Source organism: Erythrolamprus reginae, chromosome 11, assembly GCF_031021105.1.
Source record: "Erythrolamprus reginae isolate rEryReg1 chromosome 11, rEryReg1.hap1, whole genome shotgun sequence".
NCBI lineage: Eukaryota > Metazoa > Chordata > Lepidosauria > Squamata > Dipsadidae > Erythrolamprus > Erythrolamprus reginae.
Window position 1 is genome coordinate 17,528,892 of NC_091960.1, and position 18,108 is coordinate 17,546,999.

Below are 18,108 nucleotides of genomic sequence, written 5' to 3' on the forward strand. Positions count from 1 at the left end.
ACTACAGAGCACTGCACACCAGAACAACTGGACACAAGAACAGTTTTTTCCCTGAATGCCATCACTCTGCTAAACAAATAATTTCCTCAACACTGTCAAACTTTTTCCTAAGTCTGCATTACTATTGCTACTAGGTTTCCCCCCCCTCATCATTCCTATCACCCATCTCCTCCCACTAATGACTGTATGACTGTAACTTGTTGCTTGTATCCTTAAGATTTTTATTAATATTGATTATTTCTTCATTGCTTATTTGACCCCTATGACAATCATTAAGTGTTGTACCTCATGATTCTTGACAAATGTATCTTTTATGTATACTGAGAGCATATGCACCAATGACAAATTCCTTGTGTGTCCAATCACACTTGGCCAATAAAGAATTCTATTCTATTCTATTCTATTCTATTCTATTCTATTCTATTCTATTCTATTCTATTCTAGTCTAGTCTAGTCTAGTCTAGTCTAGTCTAGTCTAACAGCCCCCAATCGAGTTCCTCAGGCCGGCCAAGAACATTTGAGCTCAGAGCTGAGGCGAGTCTCCGGAGAATGGGCCGTTGCAGCGACTCCTCCGCTAAGGCAGGGGTCGCTGTGGGGGGTGGCCCTGCCGCCGCCGCTCCGGCCTTCTTCCGCCTCTCGCCCGCCAAGACGCGCGGGTGGTGGTGGGGGGCATAAACCTCGCGCCGAGGGAGAAAGCGAGGCGGGGTACATGGGAGCGGCGGCGGCGGGGCTGAGCGGGGCAGGCTATCCCCGTCGCCCGCCCCGCGGCCTAGGGCGGCGAAAGCAGCATGACCGCCAGCCTGTGGATGGGAGACGTGAGTTGAAGGCGGCGGGTGGTGGGTCTGGGGGCGCGGCGCCCTGAGCCCGCCCGGCTGACTTGAGACCCCTCGTGGGCTGGATGGTCGCTGCCCGGGCTTCTCTCCTCGGGGCGAGAGCCGAGGGTGTGCCGGTGGCCGCGCAGGCCCGTCGAGGGATTTGGATATGCGAGGAGACCCTCTGAGGGAAGGGGGGGGGGTGAAGCTGAGGAGGACGGGGGTCCTGTGGGGAGGTGGATCTCGCTGCCCTCCCCGGTAATGAAGTGCCAGAAGGCTGTATCATACCATGTGCTAGTGCACAGAAAAAGAGATAAAATACATTACTGTGAAGCAATGTCCACTGGCGGGACCTACAGAAAGAGCCTTCTCTGTGGCGGCCCCAGCCCTCTGGAACGCACTCCCTCCGGAAATACGTACCGCCCCCTCCCTCCTGGTCTTTCCAGGGTGTCCAACAAACCTGGAAATCAGGGAATTATCAGGGAAATCAGCTATTCAGGAAATATCAGGGAATTGTCAGGGAATTTGTGAAAACCTGGAATAAATTGGGGGGGGGGCAAACTGTATTAAAATGTGTAAAGGTCTGGGGGAAATCATGTTTAAAAAAAACACCTGAATCGCACTGCCTGGCAGAGTCAAGCAAAAATAAGCATAACTGTGGCAACAACTTCCTTCCTCTGCTACCAATTTCTCCCCAGCTTAGCCGATCACAGGTTATAGGGAAATATCAGGAAATTTCAAAATGCTTTCCCTCTGGACACCCTGCTTTCGTAAAACTTTGAAGACCCACCTCTGCCAGCGTAGGTCTTCAAAGTTTGGGCATGGGGGGCCCTGAGTGATGAGATTGTCTCCTCTCCCCCCCCCCACATATGCTGGGAGGGGGCACTGGGCCAGATTATCTCAGGGACCGCCTTCCGCCGCATGAATCCCAGCGACCAGTTAGGTCCCACAGAGTGGGCCTTCTCCGAGTCCCGTCAACTAAACAATGTCAGTTGGCAGGGCCCAGGGGAAGAGCCTTCTCTGTGGCGGCCCCGGCCCTCTGGAACCAACTCCCCCCAGAGATTAGAATAGCCTTTCATAAGCTCCTCAAAACCCACCTCTGCCATCAGGCATGGGGGAACTAAGATAATATTTCCCCCTAGGCTTCTACAATTTATGCATGGTATGTTTGTACGTATGATTGGTTTTATAACAAGGGTTTTTAGCTGTTTTAGTATTGGATTTTTACATTCTGTTTTTGTCACTGTTGTTAGCCGCCCCGAGTCCACGGAGAGGGGACAGATCCAATAAATAAATAAATAAATAAATAAATATTATGAATGATTGAATTGGATGAATGTGCATGACTGTATATGTGGTTTTTCTAATATTTTTAGTAATTTTATATAATTATTTTTAAAGAAATTTAGATTTCTTTATATGTATTGTTGCATTTATAATGTTGTACGCCGCCCTGAGTCACCTCGAGAAGGGCAGCATAGAAATCTAATAAATAAATAATACATACATACATACATACATACATACATACATACATACATACTGAATAAGGACATACAAAAATGGCTGGATAAACAAAGCAAGTCACTCACATGCTTATCTTTATACTTTCCTCTCAATAAATACTTACATACTTACTTATTGATATCTCTATATAGCTGTAAGCTAATATATTTAACCATCTATCTACTTCATTCTTTAGAATAAAAATAAATATATTGTATATAGGTGGGTAAAGATCTGTAAAAACATGATTGTGATGTATATTTTTGCTTTAATTTGCAAAATCTAATAAATAAATCTTTTAAAAAAAGAAGTGCCAGAGGTCCCCCCTCTTGGGGGGGGAGAAGAAATTAGAAACACCCCCCCCCAAAAAAAAATCCGGAAAGCACCCCTCTGCTGGGAGGGGGGCTTAAAGACCCCCCCCAATTCTGCTCCCAGACTGGAGGGGGGTAAGAGGGTGGAATTTGGATAGCTTCCAGTGGCATGGTTGCTTTGTCCGGCTGTCTTTGTCCTGATCTTTGTTATTGCTTTTGATTTGGGAGTGGGTGGGCATAGCAATAGCACTTTGACTTATATACCGCTTTACAAACCTCTTTTAAAGCAGGGGTCTCCAACCTTGGGGGACTTTAAGACTTGTGGACTTCAACTCCCAGAGCTAAAGTCCACAAGTCTTAAAGTCTCCCAAGGTTGGAGAGCCCTGCATTTAGGGGTTTACAGAGATAGCATATTACTAAGGGCTTTTAAGACAGCCACTTGTCCGGAATGGTAGATGGGGTCTCCTACTTGAGCAAGGTCCCTCCCTACTCTTGTTAGTCTCTGTTTTGTTCGGAGATATGTATTTATGTGTGTTTTCAAGTCAGCCAGTTGACTCTCGGTGAATGCCTGGACTAGAGTCCCTGCAATTTCCTTCTCAAGGTTTTTCAGCAGTGATTTGCTGTTGCCTCCTTGCTGGGGCTGGGAGAAAGGGAGTGGCCCAAGGTCACCAACCTGCCTTCTGATTTCTAGCCTGATAACCTTGACCACTATCTGGCTCTCTGCCATAATAAATTTAAATAGTCATAATAGATTACTGGTGGTCCCAATGCAATCGGTGCTGGATGCCATATCAAAAACTCCTGGACAACACTTAGAAAATCTGCACGTTGATAAAAATTACCATCTGTCAGTTTCCATCAAATGCATCCAGTGCTATCCTATTCTTAGTCTCCTCCACCTGTGGCTCTTAAATTTTGAGTAACACTTCGTGTATCTGAAATGTACCATTTCAAATAGAGATGCAAAACGAAAAGGAAGGAAAGGGATCAACAAAGGAAGAAAGATTTTAATTCAATAACAGGTTCTAAGTTTTAATTTCAGTAGCGGTTCATAATATCTAATGAGTTGGAACAGAGACAGGCTACACGATTCCCTTTTAGATTTTTTTTTAAAGAAGACAATACACAATCTGTTGTGAATGGTTTAACTATCATTGAAATGATTTCCTGTTTAAGGAAGTAGGCTGCCATGCAGATCTCTTGGCTTTTCTGTCATTTGGTTTGATTTGCTTGGAGCCACGTTTGACAGCATGGAAATAAGAAAACTACTGCAGCTTCTCTTTCCTTCAGAGAGTTAGCAGCTTCATTTCAAGAAGCTTTTTCTAATAACAGGTGTATTCCTGTTAGACAATTTCCTGCAGGCAAGAAGAGTCAAGCAGCATCTCTTAAATGGCACGTAATTATATAATTCTTATTGTTGCTGTATTATGGTACCCTTATCTTATTTTTCTCCTCTCTCTTTCTCTAGCTGGAACCTTATATGGATGAGAACTTCATTTCAAGAGCTTTTGCTACTATGGGACAACTAGTCCTGAGTGTGAAGATAATTCGGAATAGATTGACAGGGTATTGATTTGTTTTTTATTTGTTGGCTGTTAATGTGCATATTCAGAATAGATTGTTTTTCATGTATTGGCTATTGATGTACATATTTTGGTGGGAAAGAGAGGTTATTTTCTACAGATTGTGTGACTTGGATACTGCTTTAATTCCTAACTTGTGCCAGTAGCCCACAGTTTAACCATGCTTTATTGAATAAGCCACTATATTGTAACTGCTACGCGATGCTTAAACTATGGTATGTTATGGTTCCTACTCCACATGAGGCTAAGATTAAACAAGTCATGTTGTGATTTCGGGGCATCTCATAAAGTGAGCCCCTGTTAATTAACCCTATCTAGTTTGTCACAGGGACAAGATGCAATGCTTATGCAGAGTCAATCTATTAGATCAGTCTTTGTTCACTGATCGACTGTAGCTCCCTGTCCTAATGCTTTCTAAGAATGGGAGCGCCCCCCAAAACCTTTCTGCCAAAATTTGTTAAAACAATCAAAAGACAGGCCGTGAATGATTCCTTTTCAAGTGCATGTACAGTAATTTCAATCTGGTACCTTTATGAATGCCGCCTTAATTTGTCTTGAGAACATCACTCTGTAAACAGGTTGACATTACTGGAAAAGCTGTTATCCTGGTCGCCATCTCTATGGCCTCTGTTGCAGAACATAATTTGACACGTTGTTTGAGATATGATTGCCAAGTCCTGATCTCTCACTTTGCAGTAAAGCAGAACATAAGAAGAATTATGCTGGATCAGACCAAAGGCCTATCTAGCCCAGCATTCTGTTCCCACAATGGCCAAGGGGATACCTCTGGGAAACTCATAAGCAGGACATGAGAGCAATAGCGCCCTCCTGCTAGTGTTTTCCAGCAACTGGGATTTGAGAGGCGTACTGCCTTGACACCGGAGGTAATATATAGCTATTGTGGCTAGTAAACATTGGTAGCATTATTCTCCACAACATTTTTCACTGACAGGCAGAAACGCAGGCAATGAATGACCTATTTCTCTCCTTCCAGGATTCCAGCAGGCTATTGCTTTGTAGAATTTGCTGATCTGGCCACAGCAGAGAAATGTTTACATAAAATCAACGGGAAACCCCTTCCTGGTGCCACCCCTGTAAGTAAAAAGCTCTTCTGAAAGGCCAGTCTGAAATCCTAAGCATACATACTTGTGAAGAAATTCAACTTATGCTGTTGGGATTCCTAAATCCTATCATTCTCAGTCCAATCTGCCTTGTGGGGAAAATACGGGGAGGAAGATGTATTTGGTATCTTCCCCGCCTTGAATTGTTTGAATTATGTATAAAAATTATAAAGGAAAGATATAAATAAATATTTTATGCTGCCTTTTATGTGTATTGGTCAACTCAAAGTGGCTTTCATGCCTAAACAGGATGAAGAGTCTCCTGATAAGTGGCCCAAAAATCACTTAGCCCGCATTCATACCTAAGGTGGGGCTAGAACTCTGGCTCAAAGTCACCTAGCAGGTTTTTATGCCTAAGGCAAGACTAGAACTTGCAATCTCCTGGATTCTAGTGCGGCAATTGTCCTGCAAGAAATAATATTATGTGGTTGGGTCCACTAAATAATCAGAATAGTAAGGGAAGGCGCTTATCCCAGCTAACGTGTTTCAGTCTGTACAAAAAAAATTCAGTATGCCATTTATGGGAGCTTTCTGTTCCACTTACAATAAGAACAGAAAGAGCTAAACCCAAATCACCATTAATAATAATAATAATAATAATAATAATAATAATAATAATAATTTAGCAAAACTCCGTTACTTTTAAAAACCTCTATAATTGTTTTTTCCCTTGAACCGTCATGTTTAAAATATGTGTTTGCATCTTTACTTTGTATTTCAGACAAAGCGCTTTAAATTAAACTATGCCACATATGGGAAGCAACCTGATAACAGGTAAGCTAAATTCTAAGAGAAGCATTTCCACAGTTCTTATCTTTTTATGTGGGCACCATTGTGATGTTCAGCTTATTTTTCCCTAAGACAATCCTGAAGGGTAATCCTTATACAAGTGCCCCATGCAGCGGCATTGTGCTAGTGCAGGGGTTGGCAAGTTGGCTCTTCTATGACATGTGTACTTCATTAGTATGAGCTAGCATGATTGGCTCAGGAATTCTGGGAGTTGAAGTCCACAAGTCATAAAAGAGCCAACTTCACCTACCCCTGTAGTGGATGAAAATTCCCTGGCAGTTCTGCAACATGTTTTTTTCCAGCTCATATTGCTAAGTCTGCTATTATCCAATGCAGTGGTTACTATGGATACAAATATTAACGTATAGCCTCAGCAATCACTTTCTTGGATAAGGCAGGATTGTGGCACCTTTCACTCTGCAAACTTTTAAGCTTCAATGGCACCAACAGCCTGAATTCCAAAGAATGGGGCCCCTTAGTTTATACATGTTTTAGTCCATTGAAAAGCAATGCTATGCCAAAGGCATTTCATTTCTCTAGGAAACTGAATGGATTTTCCTAAGTGGGGAAAATGCCGACTGGAGAATTCTGGGAGTTGAAGTCCACAGATATTAAAGTTGCTAAGGTTAAGAAGTTATACCCTGTATTTGGGTGGGGATGGGATGGTAGAAACAGAAATAAACTTTGAGGCTGTTTCTATTAACTGTAAAAGCATTTGGAGCCCTGCTCATTGTTTCTTGTGGTATTGTTAATGACTGTTATTCGGTGGAATGCTCAGGAACATGAAGATAGCTTCCACATCTTGTTACTAAAACTATTATTTAATGTTCAGAGGTTAACTAAGATAGAGGACATAGTGAAACTTTCTATAAGGTAGGAACACATGGCATATCAATGATGGCTGGAGTTCTGCTTATCACAGGAGAGCAGATGGTATTGCTTGGTACCTGATGGGGACAGTTCCAACTTACACTTACATTTAAAAATAAAGGTATTCATTTGTTTGGGATAAGTATTTGTCTTAAAAATAACTTTTCAGCATATTTTTCATCTAAGCGTCTAAGTAAATGCAGCCCTTTCCCCTTATATATATTTCTGAATAGGTATTTGGAGTTATCAAGAGATAGGAGAATGTAAAATGAAATTAAACAGTTGTTTTAAAGACATATTTCTTGATGTCTGCAACTTTTAAAAATTCTTCAGCAAGCAAAGCGCTAGCTGGGGAATTCTGGAAATTAAAATCCACACGTGTTAAATTTGTTGAGGTTGCAAAATACTGACATAAAGGTTTTGCTTAGACTGAACACAATGAAAGGTTACAACTGTCATTGGTTTTCTTGGGGGGGGAAAAAGAAGGAGACAACGCCTCCCACTGTGTTTTTAAAGTGTAAAATTATGGCACAAGACGTGAAATAGGTTTTAATTCTTTTTTTTTAATCTTCCCTTTATAAATAAACACAGTAACTCTGGGCTTACCAGATAAAATTTTGTTTAAACAAGGATGGTAGGAACTAATAACCTCCAGCAAAGCAAAACAGACTGGCTTCAACATCACCTTTACTTCCAAGAATGTCTCAGGTTTTGAAGGGATGTGGCTATAACAAACCTAGATAGTGTGGTATTAAATATGTTTGAATATTAAAGCTTTCACAGTCTTTTGACTGGTTATATACCTCACAGCTGCCATTTTTTGGCTGGGATCAATGTTCCCTCTAATTTTTTTTCGGTGTGGGCGGAAAAGTATAGTGTCTGAGCAGCAGTCCCTTCGGGACTGGGCGCCATAGAAGTATGTATATATAAATAAACAAACAAACAAATAGAAAAAAATATCTTCTTTTTTATTAAAAGAAATTAATAATAAAACAAAACCTAAATCTATTACTATTAAAACTAAAACAACCAGCAAAACCAAAAACACAACTATTAATAAATCCATGCTTTAAAATCTCCATTTCTTAAATATTTATCATAGTATTATAATAATCTAGTAATACTATGAAAATCTACCTGAACACCAATGCATCAATTAATATATTTCCATACATTATACTTTTCTATAATTTCATTCAATATTTCCAAGCTCAATTAATTTTCAGGCACTTAGCATTTACTATTATAAACTTTCATGAATCTTCTACATTTCCAAGTATATTTTAAATTCATAATGCAAACTCATAAAACCATACAGTACATATCATAAACCCCTTATTTATCATATGTATCTTTCATTAATTTTACCTATGTAATTCTATATAGTTCTAAAATTCTAATCCAATTTTTAAAATTAATACATCCTAATATTAAACAACACCTAAATATATCTTTTACCAATATTCCATAGTCAATCCATATTTAATAATCAATCATCCCTCCTCAAATTTCTACCACTGTTCTCATTTCTAGGTACCTCTCCTGTCTCTCCCCCTTTTCTATCTCATTTGTTTCTCATTTCTCCCTCCCTTTTTCTCTCATTCCTTCCCCCTCTCACTTCTCTTTTTCCATCCCCGTCTCCTCCCCCCTTGTGTGTGTGTGAACTCTTCAACCATTTCCAAAAACAGGTGAGGGCTGCGGTTTTTTTTCTCTGTTATTATTTAAGTGCTTTTACCATATTCTTTCAATCAAGAGTCACTTCTCTCTCTGTTTCTCTCTCTTTCCTATCATTCTCTGCCTCAATCATTTTCTCATTTTTCTCCCCTTTTTTCTATCATTTCTCTCTCCCTCTCTCTTGCTTTCTTTTTCTCTCTCACTCTCTCTCTCTTGCTTTCTTCCTCTCTGTCTGTCTCTCTCTCCCTTCCTCTTCTCTCTCTCTTTCTCTCTCTCTCTTGCTGTCTCTTTCTCTCTCTTTCTCTCCCCCCCTCTTTCTCTCTCTCTTTTTCTCACTTACTTTCTCTCTCCATCTCTCTTTCTATCTCGCTCTGTCTGTTGCTCTCTCTCTCTCTCTCTCTGTCTGTGAGGGGGCTACGAGAGCACCTTCTCCGAGCGCTTCAGGAACGCCTGCCCCTCCTCTCCTGCCCCCCTCGCTGACAGCCCGGGACGAAAGCGCTCCCAGCAAAGGGGCTGCGAGAGGGGCGGGGCAGGCATTCCTGAAGCACCGGAGAAAACCTTCTCGCAGCCCCTGGCTGGGAGCGCGGATGAGGAGGAGGAGAAGCCGCAGCCACCACCGCCACTGCAGCCACCGCCGTGGGAGGAGCCGCACCCCAAGGCTGGAGGCGAAGGAGGAGAAAGCCAGAGAGAGGGGCGGATAGAGTGGGTGGGGGACAGCGGCGAGATGTCAGGGGCGCGAGGGGGCCGGAGGTACTGGGGGGGCGGGGACGGCCGTGCCTCTTTCTTTCTCCCACCGTCTATGTCTACTGCTGGCAATGGCCGCCGGCGATAGACATAGGTGGTGGAAGAAGTAAAGGGAGCCGTGGCCGCCCCCGCCTGCTGCGGATGGGCCGGTGCCGAGCCTCTCAGTTGTGGTCTCCCCGCCCCTGCCTTGTGGCGGGCTGACAGGGGGATGAGGAACGCGCGCACACAAACACCCGACATTCAAAATGAAAAATCTTCGTCACTCCCCACCCCCAACATCAATGCCCGCCTCGGCCTTGGAAAAGTGTGCGCGGGGTTAGTTTTTGGGCGCGGGGCCCCACACCTTAGAGTGAACATTGGCTGGGATATATCAAAGCTCTGCAATCATTCCGCAAAATTGCTACCACTGGGTTTTAATTCAGTACAGCCCATTGCACACACGTGTACAGACACACGCACACACTATTTGAACATTCCTAGCTGATCATCTAAAATAATTCACAGATGCTAATTTTGAGTTTTGTTGACAGCTGCCTATGGACAATTCCCATTCTTTCTCTATTTTTCCCCACAGCCCAGAATATTCCTTGTTTGTTGGGGATCTTTCCCCTGATGTAGATGACGGGATGATATATGAATTTTTTGTAAAAGTATACCCATCATGTCGGGGTGGAAAAGTGGTCGTGGATCAGATGGGCGTTTCCAAGTAAGTTTTTCCAAAATGTGCCTTGCTTTATTTGCTCCTGTTTTGCAATGGATGAAGGAAAGCTGTCCTTGAGTGAAGGATGCTCCTTCTGTTACATCAAGTATAAGTTGAAAACATGTTTTGAAGATCTCTGGGGACCTTGCTTCCTATCCTCATGGGAGCGAATATTCCCTTTTATACTCTTAGTGAGTTAAGCCTACCAAATTATGCACCACGATTTTTTTTAAGGAATGTTTCAGTAAAATGAGACGGCAAACAAGTCAACAGGACTTCAGAAAGTTCTGTTATAGCTTCTTAGAAGGTGCAAGCTTGCCATGACCTGCATGATTGAGAATCTCCATAGATATTGTGCAAGGTGACCTCTTATTTTACCTTCCTGTTGCTTATTCTGTGTTTTTACAGAGGCTATGGTTTTGTGAATTTCTCAGATGAACTGGAGCAGAAGAGAGCACTGGTAGAGTGCCAGGGGGCTGTCGGCCTTAGTTCTAAGCCGATACGCTTGAGCGTTGCCATACCAAAAGCGTAAGTATAGATGGAAGGTATGTTTAATTCCGCAGTTCCGCTTGTTTGGGTCATGCACTGGGATTGTGCCCTTATGTTGAAAGCCATGAATACTTTCTAAGAGGTGGTCTAAAAGGATTCAGATAAGTACATTAATTTAAGAATGGATTACTTAGGGATCCACCCTATAAGTTTGACTTAGTATAAATCTCATCACCGGCTCAAGGTTGACTCAGCCTTCCATCCTTCCGAGGTGGGTAAAATGAGGACCCGGATTGTGGGGGCAATAGGCTGGCTCTGTTAAAAACTGCTATTGCTAACATGTTGTAAGTCGCCCTGAGTCTAAGGAGAAGGGCAGCATAAAAATTGAATGAATGAATGAATGAATGAATGAATGAATGAATGAATGAATGAATGAATGAATGAATGAATTCGGGTAACTTGTGGGCCTCCAGGTGTTACCAAACTCCCAAGCAATGCCAGCCAACTTGTTCTAATGCTGAAGATGCTGTGAGCTATAATTCAGCCCATGTGAAATGCCGTAGCTTCCCTATTCCCAAGATAATGGGATGCAGTGAATAAAACAGCCACAAATACCACTCAGCAGAATACAGTTATGATTTACTGGACAACCTGCGTGGGTCATTGTTTCAGTAATATTTCCCTATGTAAACATACAATCAAAACAACCAGAAGTGGACAAAAAAAGCAGTGGGAGTAAGTTCATATTTCCTACCAGCTTTCCCATTGATTTTGCTTGTGAGAAGCTGGTAAGGAGCACAACTTTACCAACACAACTGGTCTGAAAATCCTTGAAATTTCATTTGCTTTGGAGTCATGAATCCTGGATTTTGGATACAAACTTTATGTCAGACCATTTGAGATCCCTTGATTCAAAAATCATTTGCCTTGAGATTGAAGGTTACAAATACAGAGACTTTTAATAGTATATATAGCTGATGGCCTTGGAATGAAATTCATATAATTTTAGGATTTTTGTCATAAATTAAATTTTGTTCAGAAATGTTACAGAATTCTTGTCATTGACTCTGTCTTCATCCCCCACCCTTGTTTCTTTCCCAAGTAATCGGCTGAAGATGGTGGAGTACAATCAGATGTATAATTATAACTATAACCAGTACTACCAACAGTATCAGAACTACTATGCCCATTGGGGATATGATCAAAACACAGGCAGTTACAGCTACAGCTACCCACAATATGGCTACACACAGAACACCATGCAGGTGAGAGTAAAGATTTCTAGGCGTTATCAGAACTGTGCAGTCCTTACGCTATGTAAGTCCTGTAAAGCTTTGTGTTAAATGCTTCTAAATAAACAAGTTTTGATTCCTTTATCATTTGTAATTCTCACTATTGCAGGCATCTGAAGAAGTGGGTGAAGATGCATTGGAAGGTAAGTTTGCTTATTGTACCATATTTTTAGGTCTATAAGACACCTAAATTTAGAAGAGGAAAACAACAACTAAAAAGCTCTTGACCTCTGCACATCCCATTTTCAGGCCTTTTTCTGGGCCTTTTCCAGCCTTTTTTCTGCTTGGGGTTTTTTTAGGGGGGGGGGGGGCTTTTTTCAGCCTGTTTTTAAAGCTTCTTTCAGCCCGTTTTTGAGGCTTTTTCTTGCCAGTCTCTTTTTGGTCTCTGTTTTTTCAAACAGGGGGGTGTCAAAAAAAGACTCAAAAACGGGCTGAAAAAAGCCCCTCAAAAAGGCTCAAAAATGGGGCATGCAGAGGCCATACAATTAAATGTCTACAGAGTGTACAGAGAGGGGCAGCATACAAATCTAATAAATTAATTAATAAATTAATTAATAAATTAATTAATAAATTAATAAATAAATTTGTTAATCCTAGTAAGTATTTGCATTCACAAATATAGAGCTTGTAGTGGGAAGAAAATCCCAGTGTACATTTAATTTGGTCAAAAGCGTGTTTTTGATATGCTATGACATCCCTGCATGGTAAGAGAGTGATTAGAATGCAGTATTGCAAGTTAACTCTGCCTGCTGCCAGGAGTTCGATCCTGAACCGCTCATGGTTGACTCAGCCTTCCATCCTTCATAGAAACATAGAACATAGAAGTCTGACGGCAGAAAAAGACCTCATGGTCCATCTAGTCTGCCCTTATACTATTTTCTGTATTTTATCTTAGGATGGATATATGTTTATCCCAGGCATGTTTAAATTCAGTTACTGTGGATTTACCAACCACGTTTGCTGGAAATTTGTTTCAAGGATCTACTACTCTTTCAGTAAAATAATATTTTCTCACGTTGCTTTTGACCTTTCCCCCAACTAACTTCAGATTGTGTCCCCTTGTTCTTGTGTTCACTTTCCTATTAAAAACACTTCCCTCCTGGACCTTATTTAACCCTTTAATATATTTAAATGTTTTGATCATGTCTCCCCTTTTCGAAACATTTAAATATGTTAAAGGGTTCAGGAAAACGAGGACGCAGATTCTTGGGGAAAATAAGCTGATTTGTAAACCGTTTAGGGAGGAATGTAAAGCATTGTGAAGCGGCATATAAGTTGAAATGCTATTGCTATATGTAGGTAACTCTCCTTAAGACTACCTCGTCTTACGAATCCAATTGGTTCCAGAAGGAGGTTCGTAAGGCGAAAGGTTCGTAACACGAAACAATGTTTCCCATTGGAAACAATGTAAAAGCGATTAATGCGTGCAACGGGGGGGGAAATCCCAAAATGGCACTCCGCTGGGCGCCGCCGCCTGGCTGTCACCTTTTAAAACAGCCGGGGAGCTTCTTGGCGTTTTCCCGAATCTGAACCCGAACTTTTGGGGTTCGGGTTCGGGAGGCCACCGAGAAGCACCGCCGCCCGCCTGTCACCTTCTTAAACAGCAGGGGGGCTTCTCGGCGTTCTCCCGAACCCAAAAGTTCGGGTTCGGGTTCCGGAGGCCGCCGAGAAGTGCCCGGCTGTTTCAGAAGGTTGCAGCCAGGCGGTGCCGCTCGGCGGAGCGCCGTTTTTGCGATCGGCGATGGCGTTTTCGGCCGATCTGGAGGCTGGAAAGGAGGTGGGGAATCCCAATGGGGAATTCCATGGGCGGAGTTTTGACGTCACGAAGACGTCCTTCCTGGTCGGCTGAAACGTGGCCTCCAGGAAGGATGTCTTCGTGACGTCAAAGCTCCACCCATGGAATTCCCCATTGGGATTCCCCACCTCCTTTCCAGCCTCCAGATCGGTCGAAAATGCTGCCGCTGATCGCAAAAACGGCGCTCTGCCGAGAACCGCTGCCCAGCTGTAACCTTCTGAAACAGCCAGGTGCTTTTTGACGGCCTCCGGAACCCAAACCCAAACTGCTGGGTTTGGGATTGGGAGAACGCCGAGAAGCCCCCCTGCTGTTTAAGAAGGTGACAGGCGGGCGGCAGCGCTTCTCGGCGGCCACCCGAACCCGAAAAGTTCGGGTTTGGGTTCGGGAGAACGCCGAGAAGCCCTCCGGCTGTTTTAAAAGGTGACAGCCAGGCGGCGGCGCCCAGCGGAGCGCCATTTTGCGATCTGCAGTGGGTTTGTAAGGTGAAAAAAGTTCGTAAGAAGAAGCCAAAATTTTCTGAACCCCGGGTTCGTATCTCGAAGTGTTCGTATCACGAGGGGTTCGTATCATGAGGTACCACTGTACTCCAAAAGTTTGAGAAACAGTTTTATAGATTTTTATTCTCTCTCAAATGGATTAAAAAGCTCTCCATCATTTTGTAAGTTAAAGTGCTTGAGATGAATGCATGGAAAACTGCCCACTTTTGACCACTGTTATCTTTATTTCACTAGTTGCTGTATGATCAGGCATTTTATTTATACAAAGAATCCCTTTGTTTAAGTGAAATCTTTCTTAACCCTCCATTTTTTATTTCATCCAGTGGTTTGGACCTTTGTATGTTGATTTACATAAGCTTGGAAAAAACATTGAACCAACGTTTGGGGTTCTGGTTTAATTGTTCAAAGAGGTTGCCTGTGTAGGAAAAATTCCGATCAGAAACATAGAAACAGAAGATTGACAGCAGAAAAAGACCTCATGGTCCATCTAGTCTGCCCTTTTACTATTTCCTGTATTTTATTTTAAGATGGATATACTGTATGTTTATCCCAGGCATATAAATTCAGTTACTGTGGATTTACCAACCACGTCTGCTGGAAGTTTGTTCCAAGCATCTACTACTCTTTCAGTAAAATAATATTTTCTCACGTTGCTTCTGATCTTTCCCCCAACTAACCTCAGATTGTGTCCCCTTGTTCTTGTGTTCACTTTCCTACTAAAAACATTTTCCTCCTGAACTTTTTTCAACCCTTTAACATATTTAAATGTTATTGGATTGATATTGGAGCATATGTAAATCAAGATAAAATGGTCCAAACCATGAAGAACTCTGCATTTCAGCACTCACACAAATGTCTTCCGAAATTCACTCATGTAGGCTTCCTTCCGTTGGCAGATCCGATGCCCCATACAGATGTGAGTGAAGCCAACAAGCAGTTTATGGAGCAGAGCGAAGAACTCTACGATGCCTTGATAGAATGCCATTGGCAGCCTTTGGACAGTGTTTCTTCAGAGCTCCAAGCTGCTTAATGGACGTGTTGCTGAGATGCTCCCTCCGAGCCGTGTGCCTGTGGGCCGTGGATTCCTGCCAAAGCGCATGGAAGTTGCAGCTGCAAACGGACTCGTCCCTATATCTCCACCAGATTCTCAACTCAAGGATGCAAAGGGCAGCTTTGGGTTCTTCCTGGACTCGTGGAGCAGCAGACCGTAGCTGAGGAGGATGGTGGTCACTTTTATTTGAGACGAAATTAGAACTTGGGGACTTAGTTTCATTTCTTCTCCTCCCACCCCCCGCCCCCCATTCACCCCCCTATTGATCCTAAGGCAAGACGTATTTATCCTAGCCAAGAAGTTCTAATTTATGAACTAAATAAAAGGTGGGAAATCTTAACTCCAACTACAATTGAAAAAAAAAGAAGTGCGGTATCTCTGGTGTTCTCCATAGGGTAAGTGGGATCAGGAGTCAGAAGCAGGTCCGTGGAACAGCTCCATGAGCCCATTCTTTTGCTTTGTTGAAATAAATCTCTGTAGAAATTATCTTGAAGCAAAAGCGCACTTGGAGGAGAAAAAACCTTTGAGTAGGCGGAATAACTTGGACAAACTTTTCGCAGTTTCTGAAAGGGATACAAATTCTACATTTTGAAGCGGGTAGAGAGGCAACATCTGTTAAAACAACCAGATATTCTGTTTTCACATTGAAGAGTCTAAGGCAGTGATGGCAGACCTATGGCATGGGGGCCACAGGTGGCACGTGGAGCCATATCTGAGAGCATGTGAAATGTTGCCCTATGTCAGCTCCAGCACACATATGCATGCTGACCAACTGATTTTCAGCATTCCAGAGGGCAGAGGGAGGCCGTTTTCACCCTCCCTAGGCTTCAAGAGGCTTTCCTAAAGCCTGGGGAGGGTGAAAAACAGCTCAATGGCTCAACCAGAAGTTTGTTTCCAAATTTCTGTTAAACCTGTTGGGCCTGTTTTTCTCCAGAAAAAGCATCGCATTGTGGGTGTGAGCACGCATGCACATGCTATCATGTGCGCATGCTCCCTTTTGGCACCCAAGGAAAAAAAGGTTCGCCATCACTGATCTAAGGTGATCAGAGGAATTTTAATTATATACTCCGTAGCTGGATAATACCTTTATTTGGAGCCACTGAAAGGATGCAGCAGTGTTTTCTAACTTCAAAACTCTGCTAGTAACAGTAGAAAAAGAAAAGAGAAATATAATTCTCCCTCAAATGAGATCCAGTATTTCACATATGAGCTGTGGAGTTTGAAGGAAGTCTGAATATGAAGATAATGAGTTAAATGCAGTAATTATTGACAAGTTCCTAGTGTCTGGCTACTGGTGAATTGGATTGAGATACGCAACTATAATGAATAAATAAATAATCTTGCATTCAAAGAATAGAAGTTGTTTCCCTCAGTTTTGAATACACAGATACTGTGTCCTTTATTTTACCTCTGTTATAAGTTGCAGAGGAGGCTGGAGATTTTGAAGCTTTGAGCAATGCTGGGTCAGTTTTATAAACTGGCATTTTTAGTGCCTCTAAGTAGGACTAGAGGCCATGTCAGCCTGAGATGTCTTGCTTATTGCTGTAAAAGTTGTATTGTTAATAGGACGATTCCCACAACTACACTGCGTTTATTGTAGTGATGATTAAAGGAGAATTGCTAAAAGCAAATGGGTGTTAACGTCTCCAATGGCTGTCCACCTGGTTAAATTTCTGCAGGGAAAGGAAAAAGGGTGCATTTGTAGCAGGGCTTATTTCCAATTTAAAAAATGAAGAGAAATTTATGCAAGTCTTACCGGGTAAGAATAACCTGTAAAAAATTGTATACCTGTGAAATGGAATAACCAAGTAAACATATTGAATTGTATGATTTCTCCCCCATCAGGTAATGTATCTGAAAATCAGAGTACATACCCTGGATTTCACTGATATATGGATAGGTTATAGTTCTCAAACATGTGATCCACAGGCAGAACACTTGAGATTTGATTCACCTCTAGATTCACCTCTAGATACAAAGACTATGGGATGAACATGGAAAAAGTTGGGTGTTTTTTTTTTTTAAGTCTGCATATTGTTTGCACTTTGGTTTTTATGAACACAAAATGGCAACTTTAGGCAACATAATATTTAATATTTTATCTGGTTAGACATAAGGGAGTTTAATATTACAGACCAATCTTTATTGATTGATTGATTTGATTTGATTTGATTTGATTTGTATGCTGCCCCTCTCCAAAGACTTGGGGCGGCTCACAACAGTAATAAAAACAATATAGCAGTGGAACAAATCTAATATTAAAAAACATATAAAATCCTATCATTTAAAAAACCAACCAGCACATTCATACCAAACATAAAACAAAGTATAAAAAAGCCTGCGGGAAAGGTGTGTCAACACCCCCATGCCTGGTGGTATAAGTGAGTTTTGAATAGTTTATGAAAGACAGGGAGGGTGCGGGCAGTTCTAATCTCCGGGGGGAGTTGGTTCCAGAGGGCCGGGGCCGCCACAGAGAAGGCTCTTCCCCTGGGGCCCATCAAATGACATTGTTTAGTCGACGGGACCCAGAGAAGGCCAACTGTGGGACCTTATCGGTTGCTGGGATTTGTGCGGTAGCAGGCGGTTTCGGAGGTACTCTGGTCCAATGCCATGTAGGACTTTAAAGGTCATGACAAACACTTTTAATTGTGACTGGAAACTGACCGGCAGCCAATGCAAACCACAGAGTGTTGAAGAAACGTGGGCGAATCTTGGAAGCCCCACGATGGCTCTCGCGGCTGCGTTCTGCACGATCTGAAGTTTCCGAACACTTTTCAAAGGTAGCCCCATGTAGAGAGCGTTGCAGTAATCGAACCTCGAGGTAATGAGGGCAGGAGCGACTGTGAGCACTGACTCCCTGTCCAAATAGGGCCG

General features: G+C 42.5%; 1 protein-coding gene across 2 annotated transcripts; it reads left to right on the plus strand.

Moving 5' to 3' along the window:
* Nucleotides 1-620: 620 nt before the first annotated feature.
* LOC139173895 (tRNA selenocysteine 1-associated protein 1) lies at nt 621-16,865 on the plus strand. 2 transcript variants are annotated; one of them, XM_070763780.1, is made up of 9 exons: nt 621-815; nt 4,098-4,195; nt 5,207-5,306; nt 6,055-6,107; nt 9,985-10,116; nt 10,519-10,638; nt 11,702-11,864; nt 12,001-12,034; nt 15,080-16,865. In XM_070763780.1, exons 1-9 carry the CDS (start codon nt 789-791, stop codon nt 15,211-15,213), a joined length of 861 nt encoding a protein of 286 aa, XP_070619881.1. In that variant the 5' UTR covers nt 621-788; the 3' UTR covers nt 15,214-16,865. The 2 variants fall into 2 exon arrangements, with proteins under 2 accessions (XP_070619881.1, XP_070619880.1); XM_070763779.1 differs by having other exon boundaries at nt 651-815; nt 15,062-16,865.
* Nucleotides 16,866-18,108: the final 1,243 nt, after the last annotated feature.